Source organism: Ammospiza caudacuta, chromosome 17, assembly GCF_027887145.1.
Source record: "Ammospiza caudacuta isolate bAmmCau1 chromosome 17, bAmmCau1.pri, whole genome shotgun sequence".
NCBI classification, from domain to species: domain Eukaryota; kingdom Metazoa; phylum Chordata; class Aves; order Passeriformes; family Passerellidae; genus Ammospiza; species Ammospiza caudacuta.
The window spans coordinates 15591573-15609768 of NC_080609.1; the positions used below are offsets into that span (position 1 = coordinate 15591573).

At 51.2% G+C, this 18196-nt stretch overlaps 1 protein-coding gene across 1 annotated transcript in view; it reads right to left on the reverse strand.

Annotated features, from left to right (window-relative positions):
- Positions 1 to 18196, reverse strand: part of CACNA1H (calcium voltage-gated channel subunit alpha1 H) — a 149519-nt gene that overhangs the window by 54636 nt on the left and 76687 nt on the right. Inside the window, exon 9 of the mRNA XM_058816318.1 lies at positions 16362 to 16777. Coding sequence (XP_058672301.1) covers positions 16362 to 16777 — 416 coding nt within the window. The remainder of the gene's footprint in view (positions 1 to 16361; positions 16778 to 18196) is intronic.

Genomic DNA, 18196 nt, shown 5'->3' on the forward strand with positions numbered 1-18196 from the left:
GGAGAACTGGACTCTGCACACTGGTGCCACGGTCAGGAAAAAGAGGGAAAATGGGAAATGTCTGCTGTGCTGGGTGCAGGGATCACCCTCAGGAGCATCCCAGGAGATGCTGTGGCCCCTTCCCAACATCCCAGAACCCGTCACTGGAGCCTTTTCCCTGGAAATGGGAGCAGGTTTCTCCCTGCTGCCATCCCACCCTGCATGGCCTTGGCTCCTTTAAAAGCCTCTGGCCAAAATCCAGGGAATTCATCCAGCCTGAATCATTCCCATCCATATGCTGAGCAGCACCAGTGGATCTGCTGGCCAGGACAGCTCAGAGCAGGGCCTGGCCTGACTCTCATCCAAGAAATTTGGCTTCTCCCTCACCATAAAAAAAAATTACATTCACACAAAGAATTTTATCCACACGGTTCCTGCCCACTGCAAAGCTGTTTTTGACCATGCTCGGTGCTGAAGTCAATAATTAATGACCCCAAAATCATCAGCACGATGCCTGAAATCAGCTTTGTTTGGCTGGTTAACCACAAAGAATTAATTTTTAAAATATAATGCAGCATTCCTACTGATTTATGGTCCTTTAAAACATATATGAATAATTACACCTTTATATTTAGGCTGAAGATATCTCAAATCTCATTAATTTGAAAGAAGAACGAGGCTCTACCCTTTTCCTTTTAGGTGTGAACTGAGTCCTGGGATATGAAGAGTTGGAATATTTAAGACTGGGATACACACAAAACCCATGGAATTTGCTACAGCCCCTTGCAGGCAAAAAAGGAACAACAGAGACTCAGCCTGAAGGAATCTGCACAAGAAATGAAGGTTAATTATGGATTTTTCTTGAGGAAACCCTCCAGCCACATCCCGCAGCTGCCCAAGAGCATCACAGGTGGCACCACATGCACTGAAGGTGGCAGGACACGCACACAGAGAGAGCAAAGAACCATTTCCCAGCTCTTTGATGACACTTTAGCAACGACTCCATGATCTTTATCCAGCTCCTGGCTCTCTGCAACCCCGGGATCAAAGACCTTTGGGTTGTCATTAGCAGGCAAACCCAATAGAAGTTGTTTACTCCGGCCGAGTTAATGGCACTGGAAATATTTAATCAAAAAATGGACACACTCCCCCTATTACTGCCAAGATGATTCAGAAGGGGCCACTTAAATCTGGTTTGTCAAGCCATTACTCATCCCCTGCTAATAGAGCTTTATGGAGAGTCCCTTTGAAAAATGCACTTTGGTGATGCGCGGGCATCGGGAGATGAAACGCGTCAGGGGAGCACAGCAGGGGCTGTGCTGGGGAGGAAGGGAAGGTGGGCATGTGTTTAGTCTGTGTTTCAAAAAAAAAAAACCTTGTCTTAGTCATCTGTGCAGCCCAGGAGAGGAGCTGGAGAGGCTGGATGGGGAAATGAGTTCAAGGAGAGGGTAATTCTTGAAAAAAATCATGAGCCAGCCGCTGGAGCCGACCTCTGAGTGCCCAAGTGGGATGTGAGGAGATGGGAGAAGGTTGGGAGAGGTTTTAAAAGGTTCAAGGGTCTTGGAATAGGAGGAGGAAATGGAAATGTTGGAGGACAGCAGGAGAAAATCTGGGTTTGTGTCTGGTTTGGGCACAGGGAGCTCTTTAGGGGTTTTTGTTTGGGGAACTGAATCCCAGAATGGTTTGGGTTGAAGGGACCTCAAAGCCCATCCAGTGCCACCCTTGTCCTGGGCAGGGACACCTCCCACTGTCCCAGGCTGTCCAAGCCCTGTCCAATCTGGCCTTGGACACTTCCAGGAATCCACAGTTTCTCTGGGAATTGACACAGCTCCCCACCTCACAGGGAGGAATTCCTTCCCAATATTCCATCTGTCCCTGCCCACAGTCAGTTTGGAGTCATTCCCCCTGTCCTGGCACTCCAGGCCCTTTTAGATGATCTCTCTCCACCTTTCTTGCAGATTCCCTTCAGGCACTGAAAAGCCACAATTCACTGACCCCAAATCCTCTTTTCCAGGCTGAACAATCCCAATTCCAGCTGATCCCAATTAACCAGGGCTGTTCACCTTCTCAGTGCCAGGAAACCTCTGAGCACCCTGACATGGCAACACTTGATCCTGCCTTAGAGCCTGGGCATGGACCAGCTGAGTTGAGCTCTATTTATTGTGATTTTTGTGGCACTGGATCAAGAAGATCCTTTGGGATCTCAGGATCCAGGACATTCCTAGAGGGGGTAACTCACATTTTCCACAGGCTGATGAAGTTCAGGGACATCCAGTGGGGACAGCACAGCTGGAGAAACCTCCAACCCTTTTATCTCTCTGGACTGGACTGCCCCAAGTTTGACACAGCTTCCCAAAGAGAGAAATGCTCCCAAACTGCTGAAGATCCCAATGTTTAACAGCACAGAAACTATCGTCTGCAAACCCACATCTGGAACCCAGGCAGCAGCTCCTCCCTGCTCACACCAAACACAGAGCCAGAAGAACAAATCCAGGGGAAATCCACCTTTCCTCCCCTGCAGCAAACCCACAGCAACCCCAGCAATCATCCTGAGCTGCTTTTTGTCTGGGAAAACACAAAGCAGTGAGAGCCCAGGGTGCTGCAGCCCTGAGCCAAGGCAGGCAGATGGGAACCTTGGAGCTCCCCGTGAATTATTGATCTCTCCTTTCAGCCACCAGCACCAGACTAAAGCAGCAATTAAAGCCCATCCACCGGGATCAGAAAGGGAAAGCAGAAAGACAAAAAGGTACAAAAGCAGGGGCTGTGTTTGCCAGCAGCCTCCAGCACGTGCAGCTGGCACTGGGAACCAGGGGTTCTCCTGAAGCTCCTGCTCCCTTTCAGCTCGGGAATTCTGGAATCATGGAATGCCCTGAGCTGGGAGGGACACACCAGGATCAGAATCCAGATCCTGCCCTGCAAAAATCCCACCCTGTGCATCCCTGGGAGTGCTGTCCCCATGCTCTGGAGCTGTGCCATTCCCTGGGGAGCTGTTCCAGACACCCTCCAGGGAAGAACTTTTCCCTAAAATCCAAACTAAACCTCCCTGGCACAGCTCCAGCAGGGAGCAGAGCCCTCAGGAGAATCTGCAGACCACTTGTGCCTGAGGAATTTAAAAATAAACATTAGAAAATGACAACAACAAAATATAAATAAAATAAAATAAATATTAGAAAATAAAAATTTAAAATATAAAATAAAATAATAATCAAGAATTAAAAAAGCAACAAGCACCAACATCCCTCCTGCTCGCTGAGATGAGAGGAGCTTGTTCTGCTGAGGCAGGGAAGGACTCCAGAGGTCAGGGAGGAATTCCAAGGATACCAGAGGAATTCCAAGGCAGAGCTGCCCTTCAGCACACTGGGATCATCTGGATCTGCACTGAGTGAAATCCTGGAATTTCCAAGTGGGAGCAAAAAGCAGCAGGAGAGCTCAGTGAGTCTTGCTCCTCATCCTCTGTTTGTATCCCATAATTTTATCCAGGCCCAGGGTTTGCACCTGGCAGAATTTCAGAGTCTGGAGATGGCCCAGAGCTCCCACATTTTCACCTTCCTGACAAAAAGAAACCTCCAATGAAATGAAATTCTATGAAACCACCACCAATACTCACAGAAATCACTGTGCTGACTTTGCATTGTGATTCTCTTATCATATTTATTCCTAACATTGGGAAAAGAACAAAAAGGTCTGGAAAACAGGACTTCAAACTGAGGAGGTGACTTTCCACTGGATTTTTGACTTTCCATGGGATTTTTGACTTTCCATGGGATATTTCTGATTCCTTTTGCAGGAATGATGCCTCACCCCCAAGCCTGCCCTGATTTTCAGTGTGGTTTTATTGTTATGGGAATGAAATGATACAGGAAAAAATAAAAAATCAGTGGTTCTAATTTGATATAATGACATCAAATCACTGCTAAAATAATGAAATTCAGCTGGATTAGCCCTAATAACAGCAGCACTAATTAAAATTATTGCAGTTCACTATTACTGTGGGCTTGGTGAACACCTGAGGCTCTCCCCAGGCAGGAGTGGGTGAGTTTGGGTTTTGGGGGTCGTTAGTTCAGCCTTGGTGAGCTGGGCAAAGGGGGCTGTTAAGGAGCACTAATTACCTACCACTAATTACAGCAGCAATAACAACACCTCTGCAATCACCCTGCCAGGCTCTGCCAGCCCCTGCACGTCCCACATCCAGCTGGGGAGGAGATGGCAGCAGGGACAGCTCTGACAAATAAATAAACCAGGATTTCACTGGATTCAACCCCCTGCACGTCCCACATCCAGCTGGGGAGGAGATGGCAGCAGGGACAGCTCTGACAAACAAACAAAGCAGGATTTCAGTGGATTCCCCATCCCTGGCAGTGTCCAAGGCCTGGAGCAGCCTGGGGTGGTGGGAGGTCCCTGCCCATGGAACAAGATCCCTTTCAAGGCTCCTTCAACCCAAACCATTCTGGCATTATTTCTTTTGTAACTTTCTCTCTTCCATGCCCCAATCAAGTGGTTTTTTCCTGTTTTTTTTCCCAGCCCTGCTGTGGCTCTGAGTGGCAGAAGTGAAGCATGAAGGAGCAGACCCAGAACCAGAGCTGCTCCAAACCCCTGCTCAGCCCAAACCCACAGCTGCTCCAGGGCCTGGATCCACCTCCTGCCCCCAGGAAAGAACCAAACCAATCCAAATCCTCCAGGCAGGGATGGAACAGGCAACACCAGGTTGAATTTGAGAGTGGGAGTGAGAGAATTCAGATTGCAGCTCCTGCCTGGTGGCCTTCATAAACTCCTAAAGCTCCACCACCAACCAACCCTGTGCAAACCCCAAGCTCCCAAAAACTCCTTTCCTGCTGGAAATCCTCCTGGTGGGCTCCCAGAGCAGGCAGGCCATGCTGAAAGCTGCCAGATGATTTTATTTGTGGCATCCACAGCGGATCTCCAGCAATAATTTGCTGCAAGCCAGGCTGGAGGAGGTGGCGAGAGTTTCCATGGCAATGAGCTGGCATTGCCTTGGTGACCACGGGCTGCTGGCGCTGCTGAAGCACCCTGACCTCTGCACAGCTGAGCACAGCACGGAATTTCCTCCTTGCCTGCCTAATGGTGGCTTTTATTGGAGCTCAGCCCCAGCCAGGAGTTGCCTCAGGTGGTTGTGCAGAGCCAGGGAAGCATCCTGAGCCAGCCCTGAATTAACCTGTCCCTCAGTCAGCTCCAAAGAAGCCCCAGCTCCAGTCCTGGCTGCTCCTGAGCCTCAATCCACCCAGCTAGAAAATGAAACAGAGGAGACCCAGCACTTCATTAGCCCAGACATCAAAAGCAAATTAATCCATCAGCGTTTAAAGGCTTTAAGAGAGGGCACGCTGAGAGACAGATGTGTTAACAAGGTGCAGCAGTGGCTGGCACATCAAAAAGCAGCTTTGCAGCTTCCTCTCAGGTGAGGAGTTCATGCAGATTTCTGTGGGAGAGTCAGAGCTGAGCCTGTCTCCCTCCAAACCATCTCCAGATAAAGTTTGTGTCAGCATCAAAGCCTCATCCTGAGCTCACGTGGCAGGAAATTGTTGCAGCTCTGCCTTTGAGAGCTCCCAGTGCCTCCTCTCCCAACTTTTCTGGTTGGACCATTCCTGGCCCAAAACCTGACCCCACTGGAGCATCCCTTGAGCTCCTTTCCAAATCCAAGCCCTGCACTCCACAGCCCCACAGTGATTTCCATGGAGATGCTAAAAAAACCCTAAAGGCATCCTTGGGGTGCAGGGCAGAAGTTTGGGAGAGTGAGGAAGGAACTGGGGCCCTGCTGCCCCTGAGCTGCAGGGAACAGGCTCCAGTTTGGCACCCAAAACAGAATTATGGAATTATGGGATGTCCTGGTTGGAAAGGACCCACAGGAACCATCCAGCCCTGCACAGACACCCCAACACCCCCTTCCTGGGCATCTCTGGAATGGTGTCCAGACACTCCTGGAGCAGTGGCAGCCTTGGGACTGTGCCCATTCCCAGGGCAGCCTGAGCAGTGCCAGCACCCTCTGGAGAAGAACCTTTTTCTAAATTCCAGCCTGACCCTCTCTGGCACAGCTCCAGCTGTTCCCTGGTCCCGGGAGCTGCAGATCCAGAGGAGTTTCCCCTCAGCCTCCTCCTCTCCAGGCTGTGGCACAGAAAAGTCCATGGACATGGCAAAAATTTCACATCCTGCTGACAAAACTCCCTGGAGCCACACAGAGCCCAAAGCAGAGTGCAGTGACTCCAAAGCCACACAGCCACATGTTCTAACAAGTCCTTCTACTCCAAGCACACCATTCCCCAGTAGATTTGATACTTTCCAGGCCAAATTCCTCATTTAAACAAAAGTCAGGAGCTATTTTGTCTCCTTTCAGCAAACCTCCCTTAAAATCACCCAGCCAGGACTTCACACTTCAGCCACCCAAAGGGACAGTGCCAGCATGGCAGGGGACACTGGGCAGCCTGGGGGACAAGCAGAGCATCCCTGCCTTCAGCCACAGGAATGGGGACATCTGGAGAACACACCAGAAATGTTCTGGAGCATCCTGTGCCTCCTGGTGAGTGCTCACCCCTGGGATTTGAGCATATGGCTGCTGCAAGCCTGCCCAGTGCCACTCGGATTTTTTTAACCATCAAACCAATCCCCCAGGCTCCCCAGGCTGCATTTCCCCTCCCTATCAAACAAGGGAAAAGAATTCAATTTGGAGTTTCGAGAGTTTCCAGCTAAGAGCTACAATTAGAAAAATATTCAGTGCAGATGATGATAAATAACCCTGGGCTGGAGAACCTCAGCAAGGATCTGCTCTTCAGGCGGCTGTGATGACACAAAGTCTTCTGCAGGGCTGTTTTACAAGCTTTCCCCTGAGCCCAAACTTGTTAACCTTCATTTCCCTGCCTGTTTGCAGAGGAGTGACAGCTGCAGCCATAAATCCAGCACTCAGGTTTCCTGTCAGAGTTAAAAAATCAAATATGGATGAAACCCTCTGCTGTTACACCCTGACGAGCAAGAAGGAGGGGAAAAAAAAAAAAAAAAAAGAAGGAGTGGGAGGAAATCCACAGCTTTAAAATAATTTCTCAAACACAAAAGGACTTGTGCAAGTCGGGTGGGAAACATGCACTGCATGGTTTCCTTCCCTCATTACCTGTCTGGAGCCTGAGCCTGCCTGTCCATCACCCTCTCCAGGTTCAGCTCAGCCTCAGGAGCAGGAAAAAAAACTGTTCTGGGAAGGGAATGAGCTGAGGAACATCCCCCAACCATCAAACCCTGCAGCCAGGGAGTGATTCCTGCTGCCCTGGAGTGGCTGTGTGTGCTGGGAGCCTGGCGGGGATGAAAATCCCATCGTTCCAGCCTGGAAAGGGGGGACACAGCCAAGCAGAGAAATGGGAACAGCCTTTAGGTATCCTTCAGAAATGTTTTTGGGGGTTCTGAGTTGTTCCCTGTCACAGACATCTTTTATGGAAAATCCTTTCCTTAGGATTTTTCCTCCTGAGAAGCTGTGAGGCCTCAGGAACAAAATGCAAACAATGATTATCTGCTGCTGTGGGATGCAACAGGTGCATCTGTGATTAGCCCATGTAAGGTGTTTCCAATTAATGGCCAATCACAGTTGGCTGGCTTGGACAGGGAGTCCGAGCCACAAACCTTTGTTTTCATTCTTTGCTGTTCTATTCTTAGCCAGCCTTCTGATGAAATCCTTTCTTCTATTCTTTTAGTATCGTTTTAATGTAATATATATCATAAAATAATAGTCAGAAAGTCAGATCCTCATCTCTTCCCTCATCCTCAGATCCCTGTGAACACCGTCACAGTTCCCTGCATCACCCCTGGCTCTGATGGCTCCAGAGGCACAAACTGGGATTTCTGGGATTTCTGGCTGTGCCCACCCTGCAGCTCAGCCCCCTGGCACACCCAGCACTGGCACCTGGCAGCAGCACCAGCAGCACATCAGGAGCTGCTCCAGAGCCTCCTGAGCTGCTGATCTGTGCTCCTGGCAGCTCCCAGCACCAGGGAGGGCTCTGCAGCACACACAGGTCACTGGCAGGAGATAATTGCCCAGCAACCCACGCTGTTCTCTGCCTCTCTGGCCCAAAATCATCTCCACAAACGACTTTCAACTCTTTGTCCTCCCAGCAGCAGCGACCGGGACAAACGATGCCCTCAGGGTGGATGCTTTGCCCCTGAACCCTCCAGGAATGAAAGGAAAATGCTGATTTCTCTCCCATATCCTGTTCTCTCCCCGGTGGTTTCGTTTATTCCCGTTTATTGATTGGGTTTGAGGCGGCTCAGAGCTGGGAAATTCCTGCCTGGGGAGCAGAGAGGGAGGGATTGGTGCCCCTGATCCCAGCTCTGCCCCAGGTGCAGCTCTGGGAGCTGCCAGCACCCCCTGGCCTCCCATCCCACCCCAGCCCCAAGGAACAAACCAATCCATGTATAGTCATGTCGAGAGACAGGGAATTACAGGATCCATCTGTCTGCAGCAAAGCCAATTCCCTCTGGAGTATATAAAATTAACTCATTTTTTTTTCCCCTTTTTTTTTGGGTGTTGTTTTCTCTGTTTTACTACAGTCACAGCTTTCAGATCTGGGTGGCACAAGGAGAGGACAAGGACAGGGAGAGAGGAGCTGTTCATCCAGACAGGGAGAAAACTCCTGGGCGAGTGGTCTCCTGGCCCATCCTCCCTGCTCTAAAAAAGCTTTGCCACTGATGCTCCGAGGGCTGTGCTCTGTGTTTTTCCCAAATTGGGAGTCAGGCTGTCTTTAGGGCTGTAAACCAGACAGCGCAAACAAAAATAGAGCTGGAAGAAGAATCTGAGCAGGGATGCCAAAGCTCCCTCATTTCCAAGAGTCTCGCTCCTCTCACATCAGCTTTCCACCCCACTCCTAAAAAAGCATCCCCACCCTGGAGCACAAACCCCAGCAGGAGCTTGCAAGGTGACATTTTCACTTCATTCATAACTCTGGGAGATCTCCCTGGTTAAAAGCTGAGGAGAATCCACAGCTGGGATGGCAGCAGTGGGGATGGAGCCCACGGGGAGAGGCTGCATTGCCACCCTGAGCATCTTTAATCCACACCTGGCTGCTCCTTCCAGGCCTTCACAAGGATTTTCTCAGTTTCTGCTTTAGAGGTGCAAGGCTCTGTTCTCATTCCCAATTTTATCATTCCTTGCAATAACTCAAAGTCACTAAAATGGGAGAAGAATTTCAAGGTCATCAACACACCACTAACCCACACCATGAAATGCCACATCCACTGATGTTTCCAGCATTTTCAGGGATGGTGACTCCACCTTCCATTGTTTAACCACCCTTCCAAGGAGGAAATAGTTCCTAAAATGCCACCTGACACATCTGCCTGGCACAGAGCACATTGCAATCCTGGTCTCAGGGAACAAAAAAACCCCAGGAAACACAATATGGATGCAGAATCATCCTCAGCTGATGGTGTTCCAGCAGTTCCATCCCTCCTGTCTCAACCCAAGCCTCTCCTTGCTTCCCAATGTGCCAAAGCTTTCCTGCCTCAGCCTTTCACAATCCCCTCTCTGCTCTCCCTGTTTTTCCCGGTGGCTCCTGTGAGGATGGGAGCTGCTGGAGGGACCTGGCTGGGGCACTGTGACATCCCTGGGGTCCCTGATCACAGCTGGCACCAGAGCTGTGCCTGGAACTTGTCCTTTGTCACCTGTGGGACAGAGATTTGCTCTCCTGCTCAAAGCCACCCTCACCCTTCTCTCCCAAAGCCAGTCCCAGATGGAAAGCAGGGATGTGGCTGGAGGAACAGACCCCACAAAAGCCCCTCTGAGGTGTGGAAGTCACTCCATGTCCCTCTGCACAAAGTGGCCAAACGGTGCCAACTCTGCCTGGCCTGAAGCTCATCAGAGCCCCTGTCCCAGCACCAGGGGCTGGCTGGGATTTCCACACACTCCTAATGGAATGCAGCTGCCAGGAGCACTCTGCTCTCCTGCTGGGGGCTGGATGCTGCTGGGTTTATTTTACCTGCCAGCTGAAACTCAAACAATCCTGGCTGCAGCTGCCAGCCCCAGTGTCACCCTGGGGCTCTGCAGTGGGGCTGTGTGGGATCAAGGCACTGGGGATGGATGCAGATGGGGAAAAAACACATCTGGGGGTCCTGTGGAACTGAGAACACCCCCAGTTTGCAGCAGGGAAAGCTGTCACTGTCACCTGCCTGTCACTGTCACCTGTCACTGTCACCTGTCACTGTCACCTGTCACTGTCACCTTCTATCCCAACCCCTCACCAGAGACAACAACTGATGGCACAAGTGAGGGGAAGCAAGCACTGGGAAACATTCCTGCAGTTCCACGGGGAATTTTGGGATATTCCCGTGGCTGATGAGCACATGCAGAGCAAGCAAAGCCCCCCCTGCTCTGGCTCTGCCCTGGGGGGAGCTATGACCTCAGCCCTGCCCTGCTGAGGTGCTGCTCCTGTCTGCTCCAAGGCCCAGGAAGGGAAGGATCTCCGGGATCTCTTTCCCTTATATAGTAAAAAAAAATATCCCAAGAGAAGGAAAACAGAGCAGGGGAGGAGCCCTTAAATTGGAGAAAAGGGGGAGAGAGGAGGTTCTGTGTGGAAGGCTGTGGTTTATCCATGACCACGGTCCAGCAGCAAGCCAGGACACCTGGATTTTCCCTGCCAGCAATTCCTGCTGCCCTGCCTTGATCCCTGATCCCCTCGAGGTGGGAATGACACTTCCAGGTGGAAATCTCCACGTGGGAGCTGCTGCTGGCTCTGCTCCCCCAACCTGGTGCTGACCTGACAGCAAGAGGGCCTGGATGTGCAATAAAAACATCTTGGGGCACAAAAGATGGAAAACATCCCTTTCTTCCCAAAGTTCCCCAGGAAAAGCCCTTCCCTGAGGTGGGGACAGAATTCAGGTTGTGGAAAAAGCTGAATTTCCATCACTGATGTGTTCTCCAGCGATCCAACCAAGGCTTGGGGAATCCTCTCACTGCTGGGACCTTGAGAGGGAGAGCTCAGAGTGCAGCTGGCACAGCCCAAATGACACTGGCAAGGGGGTTTATTTACCTTACCAGAAACCAAAAAATCAAGCAATAAAATTGCCTCAATCTATATTAATATACAAAATAATATGCAAATATTAAAGATGCTGCTAAAAAAGCTTTGTTTTCAGTTAAACCAACTAGTACCCATATAAATACTTATACTACTATCAGACAAAATAAAACAAAATCCTAGAATTCCTTTTTAACAATCAAAAAACCCAAAGCACTCCTGAGTCTCACACCATTCCTACCACAGCCACACACACATTGGGCTGAATTTTCACATCCCAGCCTGGGCTGGGGGAATCACTTTTCCTCAAATCCTGCCAGTGTGCGAGTCCTGAAAATTGGATCCTGTGAAAATCTGGAAGGGAGAAGAAGTTTTGCCAGCTGAAAGCGTGAACCTCAGCTCAGGGTAGTATTTTATTGACTCGCAACTCAAAAGGAATTTCAGCAATTTGCTTCAAACACTGCTGAAAAATCCTGCTCTGCTTTCTGAGTAAGTGCTGAGCTTTCCATGCCAAACCAATTTTTCAAGCCAAAATTGACAAACGCTAAAGCAGGACGTCATTGCTGAAGCGAGCGCTGCCTTCAATCACACAGAATGACTTTTACTCCACAATAATGAAATGTTCTACTCAAAACCAACACTCCTCTCACTCTGACAAGCCACGGACCACTGGGTGCACCTCAAGGTCAGCTCCTGCTCCAAAGGCAGCTGCTCCCAACGAAACATGCCATGGATGAGGGATCAGAAAAGCAATTAAAAGCTCTTTGAACAGCAATAGCTTGGAACAAATACTAATTTGTACTTCTCTGCTGAGGAGAGAATATAAAATAACGTTTCTAGTGCCATTTGATGTAAATGGAGCTTTTTATGTGGAGTCATTACAAGCACCAACAGCTCCTTCAGTGAATTCTTCTGGGAAGCTGAGTGGGGGGCTCATGGGTCATTTCCCTCTGCAGGGACCACACCAGCACCTCTCCTGGAAAAATGAGGGGCTCTGTCCTTCTCCTGGTTAATCCCAAAGCTGGGATTTGAGGCAGGCTGTAGGAACAGCAATTATTTCCTCAGAACACTCAAGAGATCCTGACTCTGGGGCAAAAAGGAATCAGTTTTCCACTTAGGAATGTTCTGGGATGGGATCCCTGTGCCAGGATCCAGCCCACCAGCCCAAGGTGGTGCCTTTGGAGTGCCCTGCTCCCTGCTCAGTGCTGCAGTGCCATGGCACATTCTCAGATCCTCTGGAGAGCTGTCAGCTGCAATGAATGCAGAACAAAACTCATCCAATGTTCTGAAATGGCCTGGAAGATTAATGCAAGGATTGCTTCTCTCTTTGTACTTGGCTCTCCTCTTCCGTGGGAGCGCTCCTTGTGCTGGGGATGGATGGATTAATGAATTAATAAATAAATAAAAAACAAGTAAATAAACACAGCACTGGAGGGGAGAAATAAAAGCCAGGGACAACTCCAAAGCAGGCAATTGACCTTTGAAATCCAACTGAGCTGCTGCTAATGAACAGCACCCTGGAACTCTGAGTTCCCAGCCATGCCCCAGATGGAGCTGGCTCTGAACCCTGAGGATGCCCTGGGCAGGATCTGGCTGCTCCCAACGCCTGGAATGCCAAGGAAACACTTCCCATCAGCAGCTGCCCTGATCTCCTGCCACCAGTGGGCTGTGCTGCCCTGAGAAAAGCTCTGCACAGCACTTCTGGTGTCTCCTCACCTTCCCCTGAGCTGTCACGGGACAGGATCCCCTGGAGGGTTTGGAACAATGCTTGGAATATGTGTTAGGGAGAGATTCTCCCCTGGAGAGGCCCTGGCATGGATTCCCAGAGCAGCTGTGGCTGCCCCTGGATCCCCGGCAGTGCCCAAGGCCAAGCTGGATGAGGTTTGGAGCACCCTGGGATGGTGGAAGGTGTCCCTGCCATGGTGAGGAGGAATGAGATGATGATGATGATGTTTCAAGTCCCTTCCAACCCAAACCATTCCATGGCTCCATGACTCACCCAAGCTCTGTGCTCTAAAGGGGGTGGTGCCATTTAGCCAGGAGCAGCCAGGTGAGCAGACTGGTGGGAATCTCACATTCCCATAAAAACACAGACTGAGGTCCTGAGGGGCCTTGGGTGAGGCCAGGGCTCTCTTTGTCTGGAAGCAGCACCCGAGGCTGTGGCAGTACAGCCCCAGCTCCTCCTGACTCTGCTCCCTCTGACAGGATCCAGGGAATGGGATGGAGCTGTCCCACAGGAGGGTCAGGTTGGATTTTAGGGAAAGGTTGCTGGGCACTGTCCAGGCTCCCCAGGGAATGGGCACAGCCCTGAGGCTGCCAGAGCTCCAGGAAGGTTTGGACACCACTCCAGGGATGCCCAGAGTGGGATTTGGGGGTGTCTGTGCAGGGCTGGAGGGTCCCTGTGGCTCCCTCCTGACTCAGGATGTTCTGTGATTCCAAAATCAAAGAAGTCCCGGGAGCCCGGTGGGTTTTGCCTCCAGCCTGGCACCTTCCAGCCAGGATTCTCTCATCCAGCAGAGCTGGACAATGATGCTCCACTGCCTCAAGAGGGCTCCGTGAGACTTCTCTGCAGAGCTCGGCCGCGTCCCAGGATGAGAGGAGGAACAGCAGGACCAGCCTGCTCTGTTCCATCTCCCCTCACCCTCCCCACACACACAGCACTGAGGCTTTGGCTCAACAAAAATCGATTTTCTGTGTCCCTCTACCTGCAAAGCCACTGGGGACTGCGGAGAAGTTTGGGGGAAAAAAAGCAAAAAACCATGAGTAAATTGTATAAAAGGGATTGGGCATTTCCCTATGGACACTGAGGTTTGGGATGGGTTTCCCTGGGGCTGCTGCTCTGGTTTGTTTGCAGTTTGATCCCACCAGACAATGGCCTAAAAAAAGTGGTGAAAGTCAAGAGCAGAGAAGCTGCTGAAGCTGTTTCATTCTGCAGAAATGTTGGGAAGAGTTGGTGGGAGAGGTTTCCTAGAGAAGCTGTGGATGTCCCATCCCTGGATGTGTCCAAGGCCAAGTTGGACAGGGAACAACCTGGGAGAGTGGAAGGTGTCCCTGCCCTTGGCAAAGTGGATGAACTTTAAAATTACAACCATTCCAGGATTCTGTGGTTGTGTCCAGCAGAGCCCTTCCAATGCTGTCACCAGCAGAGCACAGGCTCCCCTGGATTCCCTAAAAACTGCTCTTGGAGTAACATGGAACAGCAAGGAAAAGAGGAGAGCTACAGAGCAGCTCCTAAATCCTTTTAACTTGGGGAATGGCCTCTGCATTTGGCAGGATGGAGAAGACAACAACAACACCCACACCTGGTTACAGCCTAGAGAGGCTCAGAACTTCCCACCTGGAACACTCTGGGGGCAGATGCTGGGCAGCACCCAGCAAGCTGTGATCCCACTGCTGCTCCTGTCAGGCTCACGGCCCCAAAGGAGCCATTCCCCCTCCCTCCACCCCAACACGCAGCTCTGCCTCTGGGGCACTTCAGACACCTCCTCCTGCTCTCCACACCAACCAGCCCCACTTTGAGCCTTGCAGCCAATTCTCACACGAGGGGGGCTCCCAAATCCCTCCCACTTTGCCCACAGAAGCCACAGAGTTTTGTGCCAAAATCCAGAGCAGTTTCCTGTTGGATTTGGGCAGTCCCTCAGCCGCTGGGACACCGCTGGGTGGTGAGGTGACACCAAGCTGGGCTCTGACACTCCACGCCTCATTATCCCAGTGTCCCAGGCACGTGGGGGGAGAACTTTTCCAGGTTTCACTTCCATTTTCCTCCCTTTTTATTGGGCAGTGCCTGTGAGCAGAGCTGGCAGCAATCTGCCACTCCACAGCCAAAAAGCTTCGGAATCTTTATTGCCATTGGCTTTGAGATGCCCTAAAGCCAAGCTTTTACAAGGTAAAATCCAATAAAAGCCAGCCAGCTACAGCTCTCCTTTGTTAGCAGCAAGGCTGTAATTATCCCAGTTCGCTTTTATGGGACTGATTGGGGACACACTCCATGTGATCCTGGATTTTCTCCTGCTGCCTGCCTCAGGTTTTCCCCAAGCTCCCATCACGGCAAAATCCAAGGGCTGACAAAGCTGTATCCGCCTGACAAAAGAGTATCCATGCAGAAATGAGGGATGAATGGCCTATTCAGAAGCCACTGACAAGATGTATTTCCCAATTTTAGAACTTCTTGTGGAACAACGAAGCAGGATTCAACAGGGAGCTGACAGGGACAGCTCAATCTCTGCTGGATTTGGACACTTTCCTGTAATTCTGATTTGTCGTTGCACGGTTGAGGTTGTTTTAGCTGAGTCCTGAGGTTTTTTTGTTTTGGAAAGAAAATAAGTCTTAGCCTAAAATAGGGGAGGTTAAAGCACAGGAGTGGAGAGAAAATGAAGTAGCAGCACTCCAGAGGGTTTTTTGTCATGGTCCTGAGCAGTGCTTAATCCTGGGAAATGATGGAGAAGGAGCTGCAGAGCCTCTCTCTTGTCCTGCCTTTGGGTGGATTATGCTGCTCTGCCTTTCCTCCTCATTCCCAAACAGACAGGCCATGCAAGAGAGGAGGAGCAGCTTTAAAAATAACCCTGACCTGGTCGTGACCCTGCAGGGAAGGTTTTGGGGAAGCACTGGATGCCTTTGATCCCAGAAAAACAGACCTGGTCTCGTTGGGATGCGTTTCCTGCACCTGACACAGAGTTCAGGTGACATGAGAAATTCCCAAGCATGCCTCAACAAAAGAGCGGAAAATCCCCAATTATTACAAGATAGGAAAGCCCAGAAGAACAGAACTTTGCCAGGGTGAGCAAGTGGAGATGCTCTCCTGTCTCAGCTCCCTGTCCCATCGCACAGCCCCTCCAGTCCCAGCTGTCCTCAGCTCCAGCTCTGCTTCCTGCCATCCCAGCACTGGGAAGAACGGCACCATTCCTCTAAACACTTCAATGAAGTCCTACTCACACCCTGTGAGAGCAAATTAAAGGGTTTGGAGCCTTCAGGGAAACCCTAATTTCTTTATCTTTGTTGCTTTTAGTATTGCCTGATAGTTTAAGTCTTATTTGAAGCTCCAGATCAAAGAAGAAATTTCTGCCTGGGTTATCTCCAGCACAACCATCAGACCAAAGGTATTTCCACCACAAAAATTCCTACTTGTATGAATAATTCCCAGCCAACGAGCAGCCAGGCTCTGAGCAGACACATCCACCACACACATTTCAGCTCTGCACACCCCAGCAGCACTTCCAAGTGTCCTACACCCCAAAGGCTTCTCCTGCTCCTCACGGGATCATCTTCAGCCCCGTTTCCAACCACGAAAATCATTGTTCCTCCTGACATTGCTTTAGAGCCACCCCAAGCCACCCTTGCAGGAGCAGCCAAACTCCAAACCCCGAACCCTGAGGGGTCACTCACCTGCTCGTGGTACTCGATGCCCATGCTGAGGGTGTTGATGAGGATGGCGATCATGATCCCGCGGTTGAAGTACTTGCTCTCCACGATCCTCTTGAGTTTGGTGCCGAACGCCTTCCAGAGCTTCACCACCTTGTTCCTTTCCTTGGCCTTCTTCTTCTTCCTCCTCCTCCTGCCGCGCTGCTGCTGGAGCTGGTCGCGGTGGTCGCCGTGGCGCAGGTCCTGCGTGAACTCGTAGACGCCGTTGCTGTCGGAGTCGCCGTTGCTGTCAGAGTCGCTGAGGGCGAACTCGGGGTCGTCCAGGAGGCTGGCACAGAAGGGACAGTCCTGCAGCTCGCAGCTCAGCCCGGGGCCACCAGTGCTGGGCAGGGCCCCGGCCGCGCTCAGCCCCGACAGCCGGCTGGGCGTCCGGCGGAGACCTGTGGGGCAAGGGCACCGTGAGACACCGAGAGACACCACTGAGAGACACCACTGATTGCCACCATGAGACCACCAGAGAGCTGAGAGACACCAGACACTGAGAGACACCACTGAGAGTCACCACTGAAAGCCACCATGAACTGAGAGCCACCATGAGACACTGCTGAGAGCTACCAGACACTGAGAGCCACTGTGGGACTGCTGAGAGCCACCAGACACAGAGACACCACTGAGAACCATCATGCACCAAGGGCCACCATAAGGCACCACTGAAAGCCAACATGCACTGAGAGCCACGATGAGACACTGCTGAGGGCCACCAGACACTGAGAGCCACCACTGAGAGCCACCATGAGACACCACCAAGAGCCACCATGGACCACCAAAAGTCACCATGCACTGAGAGACACCACCAAGAGCCACCATGCACTGAGAGCCACCACCACGAGACACCACTGAGAGCAACCAGATACCAAGAGCCACCGTGGGCCATGAGCCTCTGCAAGACACTACTGACAGCTATCGTGGTGACGCCACCAAAAGCCACCATGGGCAATCAAGAGCCACCAAGAGCCACCATGTACCAAGAGCCACTGAGAGCCAGTACACACTGGGAGCCACCAAGAGCCACTGCGAGCCACACAAGAGGTTATTCCTTCTTGTCCTGTTGTTCCCTGGCAGCACAGCCTGATCCCCCTGGCTGTCCCCTCTTGTCAGGGAGTTGTGCAGAGCCAGAAGGTCTCCCCAAGCTTCCTTTTCTCCAGGCTGAGCCACCACAGCTGCTCCTCCCAGGCAGCTCTGGTGGTTGCCTCATTTTCCCCTCCTGGTCCCTTTTCCCACCCTCTACCCCCTCTATGGGCTCTCCACGGAGCGTGGCCTTCATTTTGTGTCCTGGGCTGAGGGAAGAGTGACAGTGCCATCCCTCCCTTTCCATTATTCCTGATTATCCCTGGGCAGCTCCCATCATTAACGATCTCTGAGCGCTATCAAGCTGTTCCACCCAATTTAGCCACCACTGCCATTTAGCTCCTAATGAGGAGGGAGAGGGAGAAGGGACCAAAGGTGGCTGCTGGGATCACAGCTCGGAGAGTCACCGAGTCCCCTCCGTCTCCTTCAGCCTTTAATAAAGCTCAGGTGGATTCGCTGCCTGAGGCACAGGGCTGAGCCTTCAGGGGGATTTAAAATCAAACACATGTTTTTTGTGGTGTGAGGAGAAATGCTGGCTGTCCTGGAGCCAGGGAATGGAAGGACAGGGACAAGAGTAACTGGGATGATTTGATGGAACAGCACCCAGATTTTATTTCCTCATATTTAGGAATCCAGTCCTTAAATTTCCTCATATTTAGGAACCTTATTCTCAGTCTCCTTATATTTAGCAACCAGATATTAATGGCATGAGCACAGGATGCTTCCCACAG